At 45.8% G+C, this 23,153-nt stretch overlaps 1 protein-coding gene across 2 annotated transcripts in view; it reads left to right on the forward strand.

Annotated features, from left to right (window-relative positions):
• The window catches only part of MX1 (MX dynamin like GTPase 1), a 38,105-nt gene extending 15,391 nt beyond the window's left edge, over positions 1-22,714 (forward strand). For both annotated transcript variants that reach the window (XM_055414263.2, XM_055414269.2), the window contains exons 6-15: positions 471-625; positions 1,223-1,361; positions 5,386-5,584; positions 8,015-8,093; positions 8,407-8,529; positions 8,926-9,067; positions 12,809-12,967; positions 15,961-16,037; positions 17,380-17,619; positions 22,106-22,714. In XM_055414263.2, the coding sequence (XP_055270238.2) occupies positions 471-625; positions 1,223-1,361; positions 5,386-5,584; positions 8,015-8,093; positions 8,407-8,529; positions 8,926-9,067; positions 12,809-12,967; positions 15,961-16,037; positions 17,380-17,619; positions 22,106-22,336 (1,544 nt within the window). In that variant the 3' untranslated portion in view covers positions 22,337-22,714. The remainder of the gene's footprint in view (positions 1-470; positions 626-1,222; positions 1,362-5,385; positions 5,585-8,014; positions 8,094-8,406; positions 8,530-8,925; positions 9,068-12,808; positions 12,968-15,960; positions 16,038-17,379; positions 17,620-22,105) is intronic.
• Positions 22,715-23,153: the final 439 nt, after the last annotated feature.

Consider the following 23,153-nt stretch of genomic DNA (forward strand, 5'->3'; position numbering starts at 1 on the left):
GACACGACTGAGCGACTGAACTGAACTGAATGGAATATCAACAGCTAATGCTCAGCTTGCCTGAAACCAGCATGTACCACCACCTGTAACTTTCCAGGTCATGTTTTAGGAGTGACCATTTATTTTTATCTGTTTTCATTTTACCTCTTCATTAAGTTCCTAGTATATCATGAGAGGAATTTAGGGGTGGCACCAGGAAGAACTTACCTGCTCTGCCAGGTTAAGACTGGTTCAGATGGGTGTTACCTACAGAGGTGTTCTCGCTAGTTCTCTCTTCAGACTATTCTGGCCACTGGCAATGCAAATACGGGATTATCCTTTGATGTCCCTTTTTGTTTCAGAGAAATGAATCTGCTCCAAATATGCCTTACCCTTGAATCACAGCAGGTGGGTGTTGCCTTCAGAGGATCCACTGTAATGAGATATTCCACCCCAAGCTCTATTCCATTTTTCTTTTTCCTCTTCTCTAGCCCAGATTGCCATCGCTGGGGAAGGCATGGGGATCAGTCATGAGTTGATTAGTCTGGAGGTCAGCTCCCCTCACGTCCCAGATCTGACCCTGATAGACCTTCCTGGCATCACCAGGATTGCTGTGGGCAACCAGCCACCCGACATTGAATATCAGGTGAAACTTCAGGCTACATCCTGGTCCAGGTCTTGTGGGGGAGGGGCTGCATTAGAGCATCAGTGAGTCCAGGGCCAAGCTTGAGGAGTGGGTATGGGGAGGTGGGGAATTTGGAGCATGCAGTGGTCAAGATTACTCCACCAAGTTGGATGGAAGCTTCTATGGGAAGAGGCAAAGTTGGGAAAGCATTTTATTTGTGTTTTATGCAGTGACTCATTTTTGGTTACAGTTACACTCTATGCCATATCTAAACTGGCATGCATTAGGAAGGGGTTTTATGTGGGAATAGGGAACATTAGCGGCAAATATAATGATATTTAATCGCACCCTGTGGATTAAAGATTTAGGGAATAGTCAAGCAATTCTTTTGGCATCTTGTTTTTCATTGTGACCTTCAGATTTGAGGTCTTGGGAGATGATTCACGAGTTAAAATCTCACAGTGTTCCCTCAGAAAATGTAGTTTTTTCTAACTTGTGTTGTCAGCTCATTTCTCTGTGTTTGCTTCTTGGAAGAAATACCTCTGGGACTTGGAAGGCCTGAAGCAAGTACAAGGTCAGGATCTGTCTCAACTCTCATACCCTCTCATTTTCTTACAGATCAAGTCTCTCATCAGGAAGTATATCCTTAGGCAGGAGACCATCAACTTGGTGGTGGTCCCTGCTAACGTGGACATCGCCACCACAGAGGCGCTGCGCATGGCTCAGGAGGTGGATCCCAATGGAGACAGGACCATAGGTAAGAAGAGTGCAATCATTAGTCACTCAGTCATGTCTGACTTTTTGTGGCCCCATGGACTGTAGCTCTCCTAGCTTCTTCGTCCTTGGGATTTCCCAGGCAAGAATACTGGAGTGGATTGCCATTCCCTTCTCCAGAGGATCTTCCTGACCCAGGGATTAGACCCGTGTATCCTCCATCTCCTGCACTGCAGGCAGATTCTTTACTGTCTGAGCCACTTGGGAAGAATCTAAAAATGGTAGGTGGCTTGACAGTGGAAGAGCATCCCTTAAATGCAGTGGATGTTTCTTGGCACACATGAGTGGGGGCCTACACCCAGCAGATGAGAACCATTCAAGAACCATTGAGGCCAGACGACTCTTGGGCCACAATTGACTCTTGTTGGCCATAGGTTGACCCATAATCCTTGTCTATCTGCTTACAAGAGGTGTGGTGGGTTCAGGGGTGGGGCAAAATCAGAAAGCAGTTATATCAGTTGACAATGCATTTTATGTAGAATGACGCATGTGTCCCAGAAAGATGAGGGGATACACAGGATGTGAGGTATCCATACAGTGGGATAGTTCTGTGCTGTGCTTAGTTGCTCAGTCATGTCCGACTCTTTGCGAACCCATGGGCTATAGCCTGCCAGGCTCCTCTGTCCATGGGGATTCTCCAGGCAAGAATACTGGAGTGTGTTGCCATGCCCTCCTCCAGGGGAATCTTCCGAACCCAGGTCAAACCCAGGTATCCCATACTGCAGGTGGATTCTTTACCATCTGAGCCACCAGGGAATCCTAATAATGCTGGAGTGGGTAACCTATCCCTTTGCCAGGTGATCTTCCCAAGCCAGGAATCACACCAGAGTCTCCTGCATTGCAGGCAGATTCTTTACCAGTTGAGCTACCAGGGAAGCCCACAGTGGGATAGTATCCAACCTTAAAAAGGAGGGACATTCTGACACCTGCTCCAATGAGGATGAACCTTGAAGACATTGTGTTCAAAGACATAAGCCAGTGCCAAAGGACAAATACTGCATGATCTCCTTCATATAAGGGACCTAGTGTGGTCAGGTTCATAGACAGGAAGTCAAGTGGGGGAAGGGAGAAACAGGAGTTAGTGTTTGGCGGTTACAGAGTCCCAGCTGGGGAAGATGAAAAGGTTTTGAAGATGAATAGTGGTCAAGGTTGCCCAACAACTTGAAAGTGTTTCATGTACCTGAAATGTGCATGTAAAAATGGTTAAAATGTTATGTTTGAAAAAATACATTTGGCTGTAAATAGCAGCCTGAGGAGAGTGGCTGAAACAAACAGCAATTTTTTTTTCGCACTTAATAAGAAGTCTGGGCAGAGGCTGCTCACCTGTGTACCAGTGACACTGTCGGTCCCTGCCACATTCTGCTCCACCATGTTCAGCTGCAGGTTCTCATTCTTTGCTTGTCCTGATGCCCATCCTGCCTGGGATGGGAATCTCTCAGCCAGGGCTGCGCTACAAGTGAGCACAGTAAGCCTCAGAGTTGATCCTGCTCTGGACAACGGCACTGCGCCTCACGTGCAGATGGGTCCATGCTCGGTGCAATGTTCTGATGCTGCCATCTTGCAATACTTGTTTAAACAGGTGTTCTGCATTTGCATTTTGCAGTGGGTCCTACAAACAACCTAGCTGATCCTGGTCAGACCCTTATTTTCCCAAGTATGAGCCAGGCCCCACCTGCACCAATATTAACTGAAGAATTTTTAGAAATGCAAGTCCCTTGATCCTACTGAATCTCCTGAATCAGAATCTCTGGAGCAGGACCTTAAGGTGGCTTAGATGCACAGGGAAGTTTGAGACCCATTGCCTGAGAGTGAACTCCTTTGCTGGACAGTAGGAACATAATGTGTAGAAGGAAATGACACCCCACTCCAGTGTTCTTGCCTGGAGAATCCCAGGGACGGGGGAGCCTGGTGGGCTGCCGTCTATGGGGTCACACAGAGTCGGACATGACTGAAGTGACGCAGCAGTAGCAGCAGCAGGAACATAATGGGCCATTCAGTTCAGTTCAGTCACTCAGTAATGTCCGACTCTGTGTGACCCCATGAATCGCAGCACTCCAAGCCTACCTGTCCATCACCAATTCCCAGAGTTTACTCAAATTCATGTCCATCGAGTCGGTGATGCCATCCAGCCATCTCATCCTCTATCATCCCCTTCTAATGCCCCCAATCCCTCCCAGCATCAGGGTCTTTTCCAATGAGTCAGCTCTTCACATCAGGTGGCCAAAGTATTGGAGTTTCAGCTTCAGCATCAGTCCTTCCAATGAACACCCAGGATTGATCTCCTTTAGAATGGACTGGTTGGATCTCCTTGCAGTCCAAGGGACTCTCTGTCTTCTCCAGCACCATAGTTCAAAAGCATCAATTCTTCGGCGATCAGCTTTCTTCACAGTCCAACTCTCACATCCATACATGACCACGGGAAAAACCACAGCCTTGAGGAGACGGACCTTTGTTGGCAAAGTAACGTCTCTGCTTTTTAATATGCTGTCTAGGTTGGTCATAACTTTCCTTCCAAGGAGTAAGTGTCTTTTAATTTCATGGCTGCAATCAGCATCTTCATTGATTTTGGAGCCCAAGAGAATAAAGTCTGACACTGTTTCCACTGTTTCCCCATCTATTTCCCATGAAGTGATGGGACCAGATGCCATGATCTTCATTTTCTGAATGTTGAGCTTTAAGCCAACTTTTTCACTCTCCTCTTTCACTTTCATCAAGAGGCTTTTGAGTTCCTCTTCACTTTCTGCCATCAGGGTGGTGTCATCTGCATATCTGAGGTTATTGATATTTCTCCTGGCAATCTTGATTCCAGCTTGTGCTTCTTCCAGCCCGGGGTTTCTCATGATATACTCTGCATATAAGTTAAATAAGCAAGGTGACAATATACAGCCTTGATGCACTCCTTTTCCTATTTGGAACCAGTCTGTTGTTCCATGTCCAGTTCTAACTGTTGCTTCCTGACCTGCATACAGGTTTCTCAAGAGGCAGGTCAGGTGGTCTGGTATTCCCAACTCTTTCAGAATTTTCCACAGTTTATTGTGTCCACACCAGTCAAAGGCTTTGGCATAGTCAATAAAGCAGAAGTAGATGTTTTTCTGGAACTCTCTTGCTTTTTCCATGATCCAGAAGATGTTGGCAATTTGATCTCTGGTTCCTCTGCCTTTTCTAAAACCAGCTTGAACATCTAGAAGTTCACGGTTCACGTATTACTGAAGCCTGGCTTGGAGAATTTTGAGCATGACTTTACTAGCGTGTGAGATGAGTGCAGTTGTGCAGTAGTTTGAGCATTGTTTGACGTTGCCTTTCTTTGGGATTGGAATGAAAATTGACCTTTTCCAGTCCTGTGGCCACTGCTGAGTTTTCCAAATTTGCTGGCATATTGAGTGCAGCACTTTCACAGCATCATCTTTCAGGATTTGAAGTAGCTCAACTGGAATTCCATCACCTCCACTAGCTTTGTTCATAGTGATGCTTTCTAAGGCCCACTTGACTTCACATTCCAGGATATCTGGCTCTAGGTGAGTGATCACACCATTGTCATTATCTGGGTAGTGAAGATCTTTTTTGTACAGTTCTTCTGTGTATTCTTACCATCTCTTCTTAATATCTTCTGCTTCTGTTAGGTCCCTATCATTTCTGTCCTTTATCGAGCCCATCTTTGCATGAAATGTTCCCTTGGTATCTCTCATTTTCTTGAAGAGATCTCTAGTCTTTCCCATTCTGTTGTTTTCCTCTATTTCTTTGCATTGATCACTGAAGAAGGCTTTCTTATCTCTTTCTTATCTCTCCTGCTTCTCTCTGGCGTGAGAGCCAAGATCTGGGCGAAGTGAACTGAAGGCGCACATGGGGGCTGAGCCTCTCACCTTCACTAGACGAGCTGCATTGTCTGACCCAAGCAGCGTGGGAGCAAGCCCGGGGCCAGGGTACCTTGCTCCCCAGGAGGGGAGCTGCCCTTACTCCTCACCCTGTGAAGATGTAAACATTCTGTAACCAGAGTCTCTGGATCACAGGAATCTTGACGAAGCCCGATCTGGTGGACAAAGGCACGGAAGACAAGGTCGTGGACGTGGTGAGAAACCTGGTCTTCCACCTGAAGAAGGGCTACATGATCGTCAAGTGCCGCGGCCAGCAGGACATCCAGCATCGGCTCAGCCTGGCCAAGGCCCTGCAGAGAGAGCAGGCATTCTTTGAGGATCACATACATTTCAGGTATGTGCGTGGAGCTTCCCCAGGGAGAACCAAAATTAAGGACTTCCTTCCTCACAGGAGAAATGCATGCTGTCCAAGGTCGGCTGTTGAGCATATCCGTGTGTGTCTGTTTCTTTACTATGACCATGGGGAATCTGCCTGGATGAGTAAAGGAGGAATTCACAAAGTAGGCAAAGAATAAATCTAAAACTTCAGAAGGAGGTGGAGACTTTTTGCAATAACTTATTATAGTTCTGGAAACAGAATATAAACGTAAGTGTGACAGGATGGAAATAAAGTGGAAAACCCAGAAATAGACTCAAATACATACATTTGGTCTGTGATAAATGTGGCACTTCAAATTCCTGGGCTTTGTCAGTTTTATTATCAATCAGTGGCACTGAGATAATTATTTAATAGTTGGGAAAAATTAAATTTGTCCTTACTTAACATGGGATACCAAAATAAATATCAGTGGAAGTTTAAAATTAAGTACAAAGAAAGTACCACTTCTCAGAAGAAAATATAGGTGGAGAATTAATAATCCCAGGATAAAGGCATTTTTAACCCTGATGCCAAAAATGAAATTTTTAAAAAAAGGATGATACTGATAAATTGGTTATTTTGAAATAATGAGAAGGTGTAGAGTTGGCGGAAAAGAAGAGGTGTGGGCTTGCATCTCCGCTGCCGATAGTGTGTGCTGAAATCACACAGGTGTCCCTAAGGCTGAATTCCATTTCCAGGAATTCCACACAGGCAAGTAATCAGAGATGTGTTCACTAATGTCCCCTAAAGCGTGTTCAGCACAGATTTGTTTTTAATTGTGAAGACTGTGGAATGCACATGTTGAAAATCATGGGATTTATATGGACAAACTAGAATAAGAGATCACAGTGCTAGCAACCATTATAGTGCTGTGCCAAGGAGATGCCAATAAAAAGACTGGCATCTTATAAGATGAGCCATCTTTCTTATAAGATGTTGAGAAAAACGTGACACATTACTGAGATTCTTTGTGTGTGCACATGTGTATGTGGGAGGAGACGCATGTCCTTTGTAAACATTATTATATCTGATGTTCCCAGAAGCCTGCAGAGACACATAGTTCAGAAGAGATCCTTGCAGTCCTGTGTTCATAGCAGCATTATTCACAATAGCTAAAAAAAAAAAAAAAAAAAGGAAGCAACCTGAGTGACCATTGATAGATAAACACAATGTTTATCCAAAATGGATAAAAAAAATTCCACCCACACAGTGGACTAGTATTTGGCCTTAGAAAGGAAGAAAATTCTGGCACCTGCTATAACACAGCTGTACCTTGAGTGTACTATGCTCAGTGAAATAAGCCATTCATGAAAAGACAAACACTGTATGATTCCTCTTATACAAGGTCCCTAAAGGGGTCAAATTCATAGAGACAGGACCTGGGGGAGGGGATGGGGAGATGCTTAATGGGGACAGAGTTTCAGGTGGGGAAGATGAGTTGTTTCTGGAGGTAGATGGTGGTGATGGTCACGCATCAATGTAATTGTACTTAATATCACTGAATGTGTGCCTACAGGCTTCCCAAGTGGCACTCATGGTAAAGAACTCACCTGCCAATGCAGGAGATGCAGGTTTGATCCCTGGGTCAGGAAGATCCCCTGGAAGAGGGCATGGCAACCCACTCTAGTAGTCCCGCCTGGAGAATCCCATGGACAGAGGAGCCTGGTTGGGCTGCCTTCCATGGGGTTGTAAAGAGTCAGATATAACTGAAGTGACTTAGCTCACACATGTATACTTACAAATTATTAAAGTGGTGAATTTTATGTTATGTATATTTCCCCACAATTAAAAAATTTGACAGGTACAGAAGCTGAAACTTAGGTATGAGTGTACTCTTGCAAAGATGTGTGTGAACTCATGTTTCCTGGCTGCCCTTCATCCTAAAAAGTCCTTTAAAATGTGGAAAACTGTGTAGAAACTCACTCTACAAACACATACTTGGAAAGAGTGAGAGGAGGGTTTGGTCTCCTTCCCCAAGCAGCTCATGATTTAAGTTCTCATTTTGGAGAAGAGTGGGTCCCCCAGTTCAGGCTTCATCCATGCACCTGTGTAAATATCTGTCAATATATTTTCATGAAACCCAATACCAATATGCACTGTGTATACAGAAGGGTATGTGCATGTTATGGAAACATATCTCTAGGTGATATGTGAATTTTTATAAAGACCATTTATAGTCAGGTGTCATAAGACACATTTAATATATCAGCTGGAAGGGATCATTCTATACCATTTTTGAAATACACAACGTTACAAAATTCAGTCATAATTTTGTGTGATCCAATTGCAGGACATACCATCCAGTGGGAAGTAACTGTACTTTTTTTGACTTTCCCCAGCAACAGAGAGCCAACCTGCATTTTCTGGCTAGACCCAAGTGGACATGAATGTTGTCTTCTCTTGCAGGGACCTTCTGGAGGAAGGGAGGGCCACTATCCCCTGCCTGGCAGAAAGACTGACCAATGAACTCATCATGCACATTTGTGTAAGTGCACGCAGAGCTGAACAGAGTCTTGCAAATGCAAAGCTAAACCATGTCGATACACATGGATCTCCTGTACATCTTGTTAAGATGAGGGTTCAGATTCAGGGAATTGTGGATGTGGCCTGGGATGCTCCCAGGGGATGTGGCTATTACCTGTCAGAGGATCACATGTTGAGTGGGATGCTGATAAACTACCCACCTGGCCTAATTAAAAATGAGCTTCTTGCCACACTGGCCTAACCCTAGCCCTTCCCTATTGCCAACCACAGCTCATTCCCTCTTCATGTTTATGTCTTTCCGTTGTTTTCCTCAGAAAACTCTGCCCCTATTGGAAAATCAAATAAAGGAGACTCACCAGCGAATAACAGAGGAGTTACAGAAGTATGGCAAGGACATCCCAGAAGAAGAAAGTGAGAAAATGTTCTCTCTGATAGAGGTGAGTACCGCTAGTGGCACCAAGATGGGGAATCGTACATCACTGTTCACAGGGATTATGGACGTCATGCTCATCTGTCTTCACTTCCCTAAAGCTGATCCAAACTCCTTCTGCCCACTTAGCACCAAATTGGGCCTATAGTTAGAAAGCAGGCAGGGAGTGGTGGACCACCCCATGCGTGCTGTTGGCTCGTCCTCAAGTGCGTTCCCTCACTGGGGACCCCCCAGGCAGCAAGGGGAGTTTGGGGTTGTCTGCTGCCCAGGCTTCTCTCCTGTCCTCCCGCCTGGCCTGAGAGACAGCAAAGAGGGACTCACCCACTCTCTGCTTGCACACGACCGCCAAACTACCTTGCTCTGTTTAGAGTATCTCTGCTGATTCTTTTTTTCTTCTTGGCAGAAAATTGATACATTTAATAAAGAGATCATCTCAGCAATAGAAGGGGAGGAACTCGTGGGGCAGTATGACTCCCGACTGTTTACCAAAGTACGAGCCGAGTTCTGCAAATGGAGTGCTGTGGTTGAAAAAAATTTCCAAAAAGGTGAGTCTGAGGCGCCACGGTAAACACGTCAGGCTGAGCTGAGTCCAGGGCTGGGGGAGGGGTGATGACGGTGGGGGAGGGGTGATGACGGCGGTGGTCAAGGACGGCCAGAGTAAGGACTTGGTAGCGTGAAAGCTGCATGTGCCGTTTCAAGTCCGTGAACTCTGGCCAGCAAGCATCAGGTTCAGATTTCAGAGGACACCTAGAGAGAAGATGCAGACTCAATGGCCCGTGTCAATCATGGCTCTGAGAAGAATCAGCTTTCCCTCAACAGTGAGCAGGTGACCTTGCCACATGTGTCATGCCCTTTGTGTTCCTGGTGGTGCTGCCCCTGAAATAATCCAGGTTCCATCTTGGTTAATCCACTGAAGCTTGAAACCTCATGTATCCTGTAATGGATCTTATAGTCACTGTTTAGTTGCTCAGTCATCTGACTCTTTGCAACCCCACCGACTGTAGCCTGCCAGGCTCTTCTGTCCATGGGATTTCCCAGGCAAAACTAATGGAATGAGTTGCCATTTCCTCCTCCAGGGGAACCTCCCAACCCAGGGATCAAGCCCATGTCTCCAGGTTGGCAGGTGGATTCTTTGCCACTGTGCTACCTGGGAAGCCCTTATAGCTGCAGTGGTGAAAAGAAAATGCAACAGCATCTTGGGTACCACCTTGCGTCATCACATCCTCAAGAGTCTAAGAAAAGTAGAAAATGTGATCTGAAATTTATTTATTTTTTTTACTATTTTAAGAAGCCTAAACTAAAGCATATATTGACCAATGAGAAAACTGCAGCAGCTGAGGGAACTTCCAGTTTGCTTTTATTCCAACAGTCTGATGGTGGAGGGGGACAGCAGGGGATGGTGGTGGTTTCACGATTTATTTAAACTGAGCAGAGGTTCAGATTGACAGTCCTCCTTGGCTTTGAGTAATGAACATGGGGAGAGAAATCAAGGGAGTTTCTACGTAATTCAGAGGCTGCACCTTTATCCCCTGGCGGAGGGCACAGATGGCGGGGCAGGATGTGAACCTCGGGGACCACAGCCCAGGACACTCACCCCGGGGTGGTCACCTGTCACGTGTCCACAGTCATTGTGACACTTGCTTGTTATTGCTCAGTTGCTTGGTCAAGTCCAGCTCTGTAACCCGGTGGACTGCAATACACCAGGCTCCTCTGTCCTTCACGATCTCCGAGTTTGCTCAAACTCGTGTCCATTGAGTCTGTGATGCCATCCAACCGCCTCATCCTCTGTCATCCCCTTGTGCTGCTTACAGAGGCTAAGTCCGTGAGCAGAGAGTTGTACACCTGCTGTGCAGTGTGTTCTTATGTCAGGGAGGGAGAGCACCACGCTAACCCCTTTCAAAGAAAACAAGAGTCTTTGGCTTCCAGAAGCTCCCTCGTGGCATTGCCTGGCCAGGTTTTTATGGCAAAAGGGCTTATGGCAGACAGCCTGTGAGAAAAATGGCTCATTTTTTAAAATGATAAATTCCTCCCAACAAATGATCAGTTCCATATCACTGGGTGCCCAAATGTAAGAATTAATTTGGACCCCTAATGCACCTCCTATCCAAAAATAAACTCAAAATGGATCAAAAACCAAAGTGTACAAGCCAAAACTGTAAAACTCTTAGAAGAAAGCATAGGTTTGAAACTTTGTGACCTTGGGATTAGGTAGTGGTCTCTTCAGCTAGGACACCTGAAGCAGAAGCAACAGAAGGAAAAAAATATGTTGGATTTCATCAAAATTTAAAACTTGTGTGCATATCAAAGAACACTATCCAGGAACATGATGTCTGAAAATCATGTATATGATAAGGGTCTATGTATACGATATGGGACTTCACTTCCCAGGTGGTGCTAGTGGTAAAGAACCTGCCTGGCAATGCAAGAGACCTAAGAGTTCTGGGTTTGATCCCTGGGTCGGGAAGATGCCCTGGAGAAGGAAATGGCAACCCACTTCAGTTTTCTTGCCTGGAAAATCCCCTGGACAGAGGAGCCTGGTGGGCTACAGCCATAGAGTCACAAAGAGCTGGACACAACTAAAGCGACTTAGTACTCACTCACTAGTATCTACAATATGTAAAGAACTCTTACAGCTCAACAACAGAAAAAGAAGTAATTCAATTTAAAGATGGACAAATGGAATAGACATTCCTCAAAAAAAAGAAAAAAGATACAGTTATGGCTAATAAGATTGTCTTCCCAGTGGCTTAGTGGTAAAGAATACGCCTGCCAATTCAGGAGACATGAGTTTCCTCCCTGGGTTGGGAAGATCCCGTGTCAGAGGAAATGGGAACCCACTCCAGTATTCTTGCCTGGGAAATACCATGGACAGAGGAGCCTCAGGGGCTACAGTCCATGGGGTGGCAAAGAGTCAGACACAACTGAGCACGAACACACACATGGCTAATAAGCATGTGACAAGATGAGCAATATTGTTAGCCATCAGAAATGCAAGTTAAATCCACAACAAGATCCCATCTCACACGTACTAGAGTGGCCCTTACGCTAAGTGGAAGAAGTGAGACACAAAAGGCCACAGTATGTACAATTCCATTTATGTGAAATGTTCAAAACAAGCAAATCTATAGAAATAGAAAGTGGATTAGTGGTTTCAGGGGCTGGGTAGAGGGAATGGGGAGTGAACAGGGTTCCCTGGGGTGGTGGAAATCCTTGAGAATTAAATAGTGGTAATGTTTGCACCACTTTGTGAATATACTAAACATATACTTTAATAATGGTGAATTTATGGTATGTCAATTAAATCTTAATTTTTTAAAATGCCTTTGAGAAAGTAGCTCCTGACCAAAAGTGGGTAACCAGGCTACCATCCCTGGTTAGTTCTTCAAAAAGAAAGAAACTTAGTCCTTCTGAATCATCCTCCCCCCCACCCCATGAAGGAGGTTCTTTAGACCCTAGTTTGTTTAGAGTAAAAAGAATTCCAAGAATATAGAGAAAAAATTAAGTGCTTTACGTGGTAAACAGTGATAACATATCACATTAATAATCCAACTGTATTATCCCTCTGGTTTATAAATACATTTTACTCCTACTGCAACCTGGGAATATATGCTGAGTCACTGATTCCAGCTGGCGTTACGGTCATTTCTTTATTTTTTTTTAAGTGTGTCCACCTCGAGCAGCATGTGGGAGCCTAGTTCCCCGACCAGGGATCAAACCCTCACCCCCTGCACTATGCCCACAGAGTCCTAACCACTGGACCACCAGGAAAGTCCCCATTTCTATTTTTTAAAGTGTCTGCAGGTCATAGTATTCTATGACACAATTTTCTTTACAAAATCAAATTTGACTTACCAAATTTCCTACTCAAGTTACCTTTTCCAGAATATGTCTTGGGATTCCCCAGTGGTCCAGTGGTTAAGACTCCACCTTCCACTGCAGGGGGCCCTGGTCCAGTTCCTGGTCCAGTTCCTGGTCAAGGAACTAAGATCCCACATGGTGTGGGGTGCAGCCAAAATTTTTTAAAACTGTCTTAGTAAGTTTCTGCATTTGCTATTCTTCAATGTCCTTCCGTGGCTTTACACATGCCATCTTGAAATAACTAAGGACAGTTATCTCAAAATCTGTTTCTTTATTGCAATCCTTGAATCTTTTTCAATTTGAAAATCAGATTTGATTTTTTTTCTTGCTCCTCTGTATTTTCAGGAAGGTCAGAATGCTACTTTGTTCAGCCAAACCAGCAAGGTTATTTCTGCAAAATAATTCAGAGCTATCCTTTCCTTCTGTAGGTTATGAAGCCATACATAACGAAATCAAGCTCTTTGAAAATCGGTATCGTGGCAGAGAGTTGCCAGGGTTTGTGAATTACAAGACGTTTGAGATCATCATAAAAAAGCAGGTCAGAGTTCTGGAAGAGCCTGCTGTGGACATGCTGCACACGGTGACAGGTGGGTTCTTGGTTTTACTTTAGGCATTTTATCAGTATTTCTAGGACAAGGTCAAAGCCAGTACCTCCTGCTGGGGTGTTTTCCAACACAAGCAACCCAACCAGTTTTTTCCAGACTCCAACTGGGTGTTCAACAATTCATTCCCCTTCCGACACTAATTGCCTAGAGTTAGCACAGACCCACAGCTCAGAGCCCAAGTCACAAGACCCGCCTCTGTGGATGGCAGCTTCGTGTCTGAGACTCCTGTACTGCTTAGTGACCAGCTATGTCACAGTTCCCACCACCACTCCTGGGGTTCCATACTCAGCTGGAACAGCTCACAGAACTCAGGAGCATACCCTACTTTACTGGTTTGCTGTAAAGGATTTGCTTACCTTTACCAGTTTATTAGTGGGGCTTCCCAGGTGGCTCAGTGGTAAGGAATCCGTCTGCCAATGCAGGAGCCGCACAAAACACTGGGCTTCCATCCAAGGGTCAGGAAGATTGCCTGGAGAAGGGAATGACACCCCACTCCAGTATTCTTGCCTGGAGAATCCCATGGGCAGAGGAGCCTGGCAGGGTACAGTCCTGGGGTCACAAAGAATGGGACAAGACTGAGTGAGCACACACACACACACACCAGTTTACTGGTGTTGAATATGAAAGATTGCAAGTTTGCAATGAAAGGTTGCAATGAAAGTTTGCAATGAAAGGTTGCAAATGAAAGATATACATAGTGTGTGATGTGGGCGGGTCACAAATGCTTCTGTCGGAGCAGTGGTGAGGGCGGGACCACCCTTTTGGCATGTGGTCATATTCACCAGCCTGGCTATCTTTGAGCCTGGTCATTAAGGGTTTTTATGAAGGTATAATCAATTATACAGCTTCCCTGGTGGCTCGGATGGTAAAGAGTCTGCTTGCAATGAGGGAGACCTGGGTTCGATCCCAGCATCGGGAAGATCCCCTTGAGAAGGGAATGGCAACCCACTTCAGTATTCCTGCCTGAATAATTCCATAGACAGAGGAGCCCCGAGGGCTACAGTCTATGGGGTCACAAAGAGTCGGACATGACTGAGCTATTAACACACACACCAACACCCACACCCACACAATCAATTATCCCATGGAAGCATAATCAATTTTTAATTCAATCTCCAGCACCTCCCCTAGCCCCCAGAAGTTGGGGGAGAAGGGGAAAGCTGGGTTGGATGTTCCAGGCTTCTAATCAAAAGCTTGGCCTTTCCGGTGACCAGCCCTATCCTGAAGCTGTCTAGGGCCACCTCGTTAGAACAAGCGATGCTCCTGTCACCCAGGATATTCTAAGGGGGTTAGGAGCTCTGTGTTAGGAACCAGGGACAAGAACCAGATATATGTTTCTTATCATACCTCACCTCCCTCTCCTCCACCGCTTTTCATACTTCACAATCTCAAAACACTATTGTTTATTCAAAGTTTCTGAGAAGAGAGGTTGACTGAACATTATGGGAGTGGGCTGAGCCTCTAAAGTGCGGCATGAACCTGAGACGGTGTCACTGTTGTCACGTGCCAATCGCAAGCCACGTCAGCACCGTGGAGGAGAAGCACAGTCCTTCACAGTACTAACCACCCCCTTCTCCTCGAGAACCTTCATTCCCTGGTTTCCTATTTACTGCTCCGAGCTTACTGAATCTCTTCTCTGTCATCTGCTTGGCCGACACCCTCCTCACTCAGGCTTCAGCTGTCTCATTTTAGCATCGAGTCATAATCTTGAGGATCCGTGAACTTGTACGGGTGAAGGGAAGACAGCCTTTTCACAGCTGATAAGACGTGTATTTCTTCTTTTTCTTACTTTGACTTTTTATTTATTTTTGTCCGCACAGGGTCCTCCTGGCTGTGCATAGTCTTTCTCTAGTTGCGGCAAGTGGGGGCTACTCTCCAGTTGCCGTGAATGGGCTTCTCATTTCGGTGGCTTCTCTCGTCGAGGAGCGCAGGCTCTAGGGCCTGTGGGCTTCAGCAGGGGCAGCACGTGGGCTCAGTAGTTGTGGCTCATGGGCCTTAGTGGATTGTGGTGTCCAGGTTTAATTTCTCCTCAGCTAGTGGGACCTTCCAGGACCAGGGATGGAACTTGCATCCCCTCCGTTGGCAGGCGAACTCTTTATCCACTAAGCCAAGTCCAAGTGGCTTCCCTGGTATTTCTAACTAAATTTTACCTTCGGGCTTAATAACTATAAACCAAATCTGTAATTGTGTCTTGTTGATCAATTGTGCATTCTTCATTTAGTCCTAAAGAAAAGTCTTGTGTAATATTTCAAGGCTTTCTGAAAATTCTTCAGAAAACGTTAAAAAGTCTATATATTTATATACCTATTTCTGTTTAGAAAAATGTGATATGTAGCCAGAAGCTTTCCAAGCATAGCAGCCAGTGATTAGCACTGGTCCAGTGGTTAGAACTCTGCACTTCCACTACAGGGGCGAGGATTCAATCCCTGGTCAGTGAACTAAGATCCCACATGCCTCGCAGTGTGGCCAAAAAAAGATTTCTAAGCATAAAGATACTGTACATCACACTAAGATAACATTCTGTGAGGAAGTCAAGTGGCAATATGAGTTTCAAAAGTAAAATGAAATAAAGTAAGTTTTCTGATTGAAATGAGAGTTTGTTCACCTATTTCTTTCAAATGGATAACAGAGCTATTTTGATTCCATTGATGTATTTTAAAAAGTGATGTGTTTTACTATAAATGTTAATATATTTATAACAACACAAATTTCATTCTTTGCAACTATTTATACATGGGATGAAAATTTAAACATCAGATAAATATTTCAGGGGACATTTAGATTTTTAAAATTCCTCCAGGATGTTTTTGAGTAAGAAAGCATACCTTCTTCCTTCAGAAAAAAAAGAAGAGATTGGGGTTGGGGAAGAGGGAGGCAGGGAACTGTTTCTGCTGTTTTATCCTCTTATTTTTTGCAATTTATGAAGTCATAGGTCCTTCCAGCAAGACTGAACTTCTTTGTCTTTCTTTCACCAGATATAATCCGGAATACCTTCACAGATATTTCAGGAAAACACTTTAGAGAATTTTTCAACCTCCACCGAACTGCCAAGGTAAAACTGACCATTAAGTTACTTAAAAAAAAAAAAAATCTAGGCCTGACACTAGAAAACAGATTTCTTAGATTAAGACTATTCAACTTTTATTATGTATTTGGAGAAGCAAATAGTCAGGATCAATAGTGAATTTAAGATATGAGCAGTGATGTCTCGTTAAAGGCAGTTAACAGGGAGAGAAAGAGAGAAAGAATTCAGAAGGAAAATATTTAGTCACAGGAGCAGAGGAGAGCCATAGTAAGTGTGGAACCCTTTTACAGCTGAAGAGAATGGTCCTGAATCTGGAAACTCATTGAGGAAATCAAATAGGAAAGACTCGTCCGATCTAGGAACGGGAGCTCCCCCTTGTCCTGGCTTGGGCTGCGTAGCTAATAACACTGCAGACACTTAATATTTCTCATAGTCCAAGAGACTGGAATCCCAGATGGAGGTGCTGACAGCCTTCTCATTGGTGTCTTCACAAAACAGGAGGCTGGGGGCAGGGGTAGAGAGAGAGCTCCCTGGGGTCTCTTCTCAGAGGGTCACTAACCCATTTGTGGGGTCCCCACCCTCATGACCTAATTAACTCCCAAAGACCCCCCACCTCCAAATGCCATCCTGTTGAGGATTAGGCTTTCAGTGTATGAATCTGGCAGGGACGCCAACCTTAGACCCAGCACCCAGCAGAGATGGGAAGACGGCTCTGCCTTTTGCAAGCCGGAGGTCTTGGGGCTTCTTAACCTGCCTGGGCCTCTGATTCCTCATCTACAGACAAGGACCAAGAGTGTCCTCTTAGTCAGAAGGAACACAGAGAGGAAGATTTAGGACCACACTTGGCATCACACATCACCCTCTGGCATTCAGTGAAGTCAGGGGGTCCAGGTAACTTTCTGTGTGAAGGGCCCCTCTTTGATTTTCTGGCAGCCAGTTCCTCTAAACTCCAGGAACATGAAATATGTGGAATTTGACTGATGGAATCTGGCTCCCATCTTATCCCTGTGAGCTCTCTGGTAGAAAAATATTCCTCCTCCTCAGATGGAAAAGTCTGTAAAAGGGAAAAGGAAAAAAGCTGGAAATCAGGCCTGAGAACAGAGCCCATGCAGGTTCCCAGGCCCTGGGGACGCAAGGTCTGGTCATCTGTGTGGCTCAGGCTTCCTGGGAAATTCTGACCCTCAGCCAGAATGGGAAGTCCCACTCCCTGCCCAGAGAAGCTATTGTGGGGACAGAAGGCTGCTCCAAAGCCACCAGCTCTTTTCTAGATGGCACCTGCGAGGGGTGGCCTTTGCAGTGATGCTATCTTCCCTTGACCCAGTGATTTGTTTCTAGATGGAAATTCTGTTGTGTTTCTCTCTTGCTGTAGTCCAAAATTGAAGACATTCGATCAGAACAAGAAAATGAAGCTGAGAAGTCCATCCGACTACATTTCCAAATGGAGCAGTTGGTCTACTGCCAGGACCAGGTGTACCGGCGTGCATTGCAACAGGTCAGAGAGAAGGAGGCAGAAGAAGAAAAAAACAAAAAAGCAAACAATTTTCACCAAGTCCAGGTCTCAGAGCCCTCCACAGCCGAGATCTTTCAACACCTGACCGCATACCACCAGGTGAGTCTGCTAGTTTTGAGACAGTGCTTCTCATCCATTCTCTGTCTCTGAGAATGAAGAGCCTATCTCTTCAGTCTTGTCTCTGTAAGGGGACCACCAGCCCCATCTTTCAGCCCTTTGGTAAGCCTCTGTAGGAGCAATTCAATCAGACATGAGAAGGATTGTTACTTAGAGCCACTTGCATCTGGTTTGGGTTGGCTGTGTGGCCCCAGTCAAGTTATTTAACCTCTCGGAGCCTTAGCTTTCCTCTCTAAAAGGAGGTAAGGTGGTTACCTCCTCCCAGGGTTCTTGTGAATATTCAGCAGGAGGAGTGTGGAAGGCAGTGACCGCTGGCCCTGGAGAAGCTGCTGCTCACAGAGACTTGTACTTTGATTGCTACCCTCATTTTGGGCTTCCCAGCTGACACTAGTGGTAAAGAACCTGCCTGCCGTTGCAGGAGATGTACGAGACATGGGTTCAATGCCTGGGTCAGGAAGATATCCTGGAGGAGGGCATGGCAACCTATTCTAGTATTCTTTCCTGGAGAATCCTATGGACAGGGGAGCCTGGCAGGCTACAGTTCATAGGGTTTCACAAGAGTTGGACATGACTGAGCAATGTAGTACACACATCTTACATTTCAAATGACTTGAGGGTCCATCTAATTAATCTGGGGAAGGATGCACAACTCAGACGCCGGGGGAATGTGAAAGTCTGGACAGGGAAACAAATGGCAACCTTCTGGTTTACCAGAAGTCTCCATCACTTCAGGCAGAGTTTCCCACACCAACTATGCTTACACATCTTGAGGATCTTCCAGAGATACAGATGTGGTGGGAGGGGGCAGGTCTGAGATGAGGCACAATTCTGCATTACTGATGGGCTTCCAGAGGATGCCATACTGCTGGATGGGGATACACTCTGAGCAACAAAGCTCAAATGGTCAGACTGCAGACCTTGGGATGTGCACGGGTGTGTGTGAAGCCAGTAAAGGGTAAGGCGAGGGCAGCCCTGTGCCTCCTTGGTTTCTCCTGCAGCCAAGCTCACCCCCCAGTGCTGCCTGGCAGAACCTTTGAGAGTGAGTAATACACACGTATTAAAGCCTTCATCTGATTGGGTGAGGCCCACCCACATTCTGGAGGATGATCTCCTTTACTTACTTAAAATTGACTGATTGGAGCTATTAGCCACATCTACAAAACGTCTCCACAGAGATACTTATATGAGAGTTCCACTGAATAAGTGGATCTACAACCCAGTCAAGCTGACACATGAAACTGACTATTATATCTGGGGAAAGGCTAGGGCTTGTTTTATTTCAGTAAGTATAAACAAAGGAACTGGCTTTTACAATTATGGAAGCTGGCTCATTAAGTCCAAGGTAGGTAGGACAAGCCATGCAGAAAGCCAGGCAGGTGCCAAATCTGCAGACCAGCGGCCACAGTCCTTCCTCCTCAGAAGAATTTCTGCCTGCAGTGGAGGAGTTGACACCTTTGTGCCTTTAAATTTCCTATCCAAGAACACCAGGAGACCCCTGATGCTCCTTCTTGAATATCCTTTTGGGGAGTCTCAGAAGTGTTTTAAAGTTCTCTTTGTGTAGGTGCTACACACTCCTGGACTCTATTCCTACTTCTTTTCTCATCTTTGTACCTCCTGTCAATGCGACTTTTCTTCCATGACATCTTGTTTGTTGACTTCTGCATGTTGTCTTATATTTGTTAACCATGCTGACTCTCTTAAACTGTCTCTGGTAGTTCTACATCTGTTTCTCCTGAGTTCTCCCAACAAACACTCATCCCTCTGCAGATAGTGGTGGTTTTACACTCTCCCAGCCAGACACCCTGGAATGTGAAGTCAAGTGGGCCTTAGAAAGCATCACTATGAACAAAGCTAGTGGAGGTGATGGAATTCCAGTTGAGCTATTTCAAACCCTGAAAGCTGATGCTGTAAAAGTGCTGCACTCAATATGCCAGCAAATTTGGAAAACTCAGCAGTGGCCACAGGACTGGAAAAGGTCAATTTTCATTCCAATCCCAAAGAAAGGCAATGCCAAAGAATGCTCAAACTACCGCACAATTGCACTCATCTCACACGCTAGTAAAGTCATGCTCAAAATTCTCCAAGCCAGGATTCAGCAATATGTGAACCGTGAACTCCCAGATGTTCAAGCAGGTTTTAGAAAAGGCAGAGGTACCAGAGATCAAATTGTCAACATCCGCTGGATCATGGAGAAAGCAAGAGAGTTCCAGAAAAACATCTATTTCTGCTTCATTGACTATGCCAAAGCCTTTGACTGTGTGGATCACAATAAACTGTGGAACATTCTGAAAGAGATGGGAATCCCAGACCACCCGACCTGCCTCTTGGGAAACCTGTATGCAGGTCAGGAAGCAACAGTCAGAACTGGACATGGAATAACAGACTGGTTCCAAATCGGGAAAGGAGTACATCAAGGCTGTATGTTGTCACCCTGCTTATTTAACTTATATGCAGAGGACATCATGAGGAATGCTGGGCTGGAAGAAGCACAAGCTGGAATCAAGATTGCCAGGAGAAATATCAATAACCTCAGATATGTAGTTGACACTACCCTTATGACAGAAAGTGAAGAGGAACTAAAAAGCCTCTTGATGAAAGTGAAAGAGGAGAGTGAAAAAGTTGGCTTAAAGCTCAACATTCAGAAAACGAAGATCATGGCATCTGGTCCCATCACTTCATGGGAAATAGATGGGGAAACAGTGGAAACAGTGTCAGACTTTGTTTTTTGGGGCTTCAAAATCACTGCAAATGCTGATTGCAGCCAGGAAATTAAAAGATGCTTACTCCTTGGAAGGAAAGTTATGACCAACCTAGATAGACATTACTTTGCTAACAAAGGTCCATCTAGTCAAAGCTATGGTTTTTCCCGTGGTCATGAATGGATGTGAGAGATGGACGGTGAAGAAAGCTGATCGCCGAAGAATTGATGCTTTTGAACTGTGGTGTTGGGGAAGACTCTTGAGAGTCCCTTGTACTCCAAGGAGATCCAACCAGTTCATTCTAAAGGAGATCAGTCCTGGGTGTTCATTGGAAGGACTGATGCTAAAGCTGAAACTGCAATACTTTGGCCACCTCACGCGACGAGTTGACTCACTGGAAAAGACTCTGATGCTGGGAGGGATTGGGGTCAGGAGGAGAAGGGGACGACAGAGAATGAGATGGCTGGATGGCATCACCGATTCTGTGGACATGAGTTTGAGTGAACTCCTGGAGTTGGTGATGGACAGGGAGGCCTGGCGTGCTGTGATTCATGGGGTTGCGGAGAGTCAGACATGACTGAGCGACTGAACTGAACTGAATGCTCTTTCCAGTTTTTATACCTCAAACTTTTCTTGCCCTGTCTGGTCCCTCAGCGCAACTTGAAACCACAGTAGACCAGCAGACAGCCTTGCCCTGTCCCAACTTTAGTGAGCATTCCCTACTTTTCCTATCAAGTATGATCCTCGCTGGCTAAAGTCAAGGTGTTAGCAGGGCTGGGTACCTTCTCAAGGGTCTACAGGGAGAATCTCTTTCTTGGTCCAGTCCAGCAGAAACAAAGGAAAATAGTCAAGCAAATTAATATCGGGTTAGCCAAAAAGTTCATTTGGGTGTCTGCCTTTTTTCATTTATCTGATTCAATTTATTCTTTGGATACATTTTTTCAATAGACCAAAATGAAGCAGAGGCCATGGGTTAGGTGGGAAGAGGGTATTGTCTCAGGAAGGACTCCTTCAGGAAGAGGGAGAAAGGAAAGTTGAAAGTGACTTCCAGTGTGCTTAGATCTCAGAGGGCTCCCTTCTGTGGCTTTTGATAGCCCACCTCCTTTTATGCTAAATAATTTCAGCCTTGATTAAAAAAAAAAAAAAGAGGTTATAGAATCTTTTAAGCAGAGTTGTAAATAATTTTAAAATGTGGGGTTTTTTAACATTTATTTTTAATTGGAGGATAATTGCTTACAATGTCATGTTGATTTCTGCCATACAACAAGAATCATCTGTAAATACACATATGTCCCCTCCCTCTTGAACCTCCCTCCCATTCCCTCACCCCCATCCTACCCCTCCAGGTCCTCAGAGAGTATGGAGTTGAGCTGCATGTGTTATATAGCAACTTTCCATTAGCTATCTATTTTACACATGGTAATGCCTATCTTGAAATGCTACTCTTAATTCATCCCACCCACACACTGTGTCCACAGGTCTATTCTCTGTAGTTTTTGTACTCAGTGCATTTACCTTCCTAGGGCACGTTTTGCCCTCTTCCATTTAGGTTACTTCTGGTCAGGAGAGGCTGTTGGGAGCCCAGAGTCGGGGGTGGACCCTAGCCTATTGCTGCCCAGACCGCAGAGGATGCGGGCGGGTCTGAAACCCAAGCGGGGACTATGCACCCATGGGGTCTGGGTCCCTGCCGGGGTGCCGAGGTGAAGTCAGGGTGTCCTGGCTGCCACGGCCCCTCACCCTCGTGTGAATTGTGCCTTCCTTCCTCGCAGGAGGTCAGCACCCGCATCTCCAGCCACATCCCCTTGATCATCCAGTTCTTCGTGCTCCGGACGTACGGCGAGCAGCTCAAGAAGAGCATGCTGCAGCTGCTTCAGGACAAGGACCAGTACGACTGGCTGCTGAAGGAGCGCACCGACACCAGAGACAAGAGGAGGTTCCTGAAGGAGCGGCTGGAGCGGCTGTCCCGCGCGCGGCAGCGGCTCGCCAAGTTCCCGGGCTGAACGCGCCCTCCGTCCAGCCCCGGGTCTCCAGGGAGCGGACCACGGACAGCTCCCCCGACGGCCGCACGCCCTCAGCTGCCCGATTCACACATGCTTCAGTGGTCAGCCTGTAGCCTAGACTCTGCTGTCTTTAGCGGCTAAGCACACTGGCTTCAAGCATCAGGTGATTTCCTTCGATGCTTCTTGCCCACCCTGCCCCATCCCTGAACTCTCTCCGCCCCTCTGTCAGTTATGAATCCCCACACAGCACTGTAGAAGGGTCATTCCAATTTCAGTAATAGCCTTTCACACCCCATGTTTTAGGAGCATGAGTGCCACATTTGTGAATGCATACAGAAGCCTATTTCTTCAATTTGCAATAAACTTCTTTCTACCAGACCTTCCTCTGACTCTTTTCTGATGTTTGTTTTATTGCTGTTTTGCTTGCAGTGGGTCTTCATTGCTGCACGCGGGCTTTCTCTAATAGTGGCGAGTGAGCGCTACTCTGGCATCGTGCTGCGTGGGCTTCTTATAGCTGCAGCGGCTTCTCTCGTGGTTCACAGGCTCTAGGGCTCGTGGGCTCAGTAGTTGGTGGTGCATGGGCTTTGTTGAGCGTAGGCATGTGGGATCTTCCCAGATCAGGGATCAAACCTGTGTCTCCTGCATTGGCAGGTGGATTCTTATCCACTGTGTCATCAGGAAGCCCCCTCTGACACCTTCTTCATTTGGGAGACATTTGAAAATGACAGCAGGTGGGAATCTGTGGAGCAATCAGTGGACACTAAGGCTGCCCTCTGTACTGGGTCAGTTCAGAAGGAATGGTTGAGCAAAAGAACGT

Source organism: Moschus berezovskii, chromosome 1, assembly GCF_049115385.1.
Source record: "Moschus berezovskii isolate FMDL1 chromosome 1, NW_MosBer_1.0, whole genome shotgun sequence".
NCBI classification, from domain to species: Eukaryota; Metazoa; Chordata; class Mammalia; order Artiodactyla; family Moschidae; genus Moschus; species Moschus berezovskii.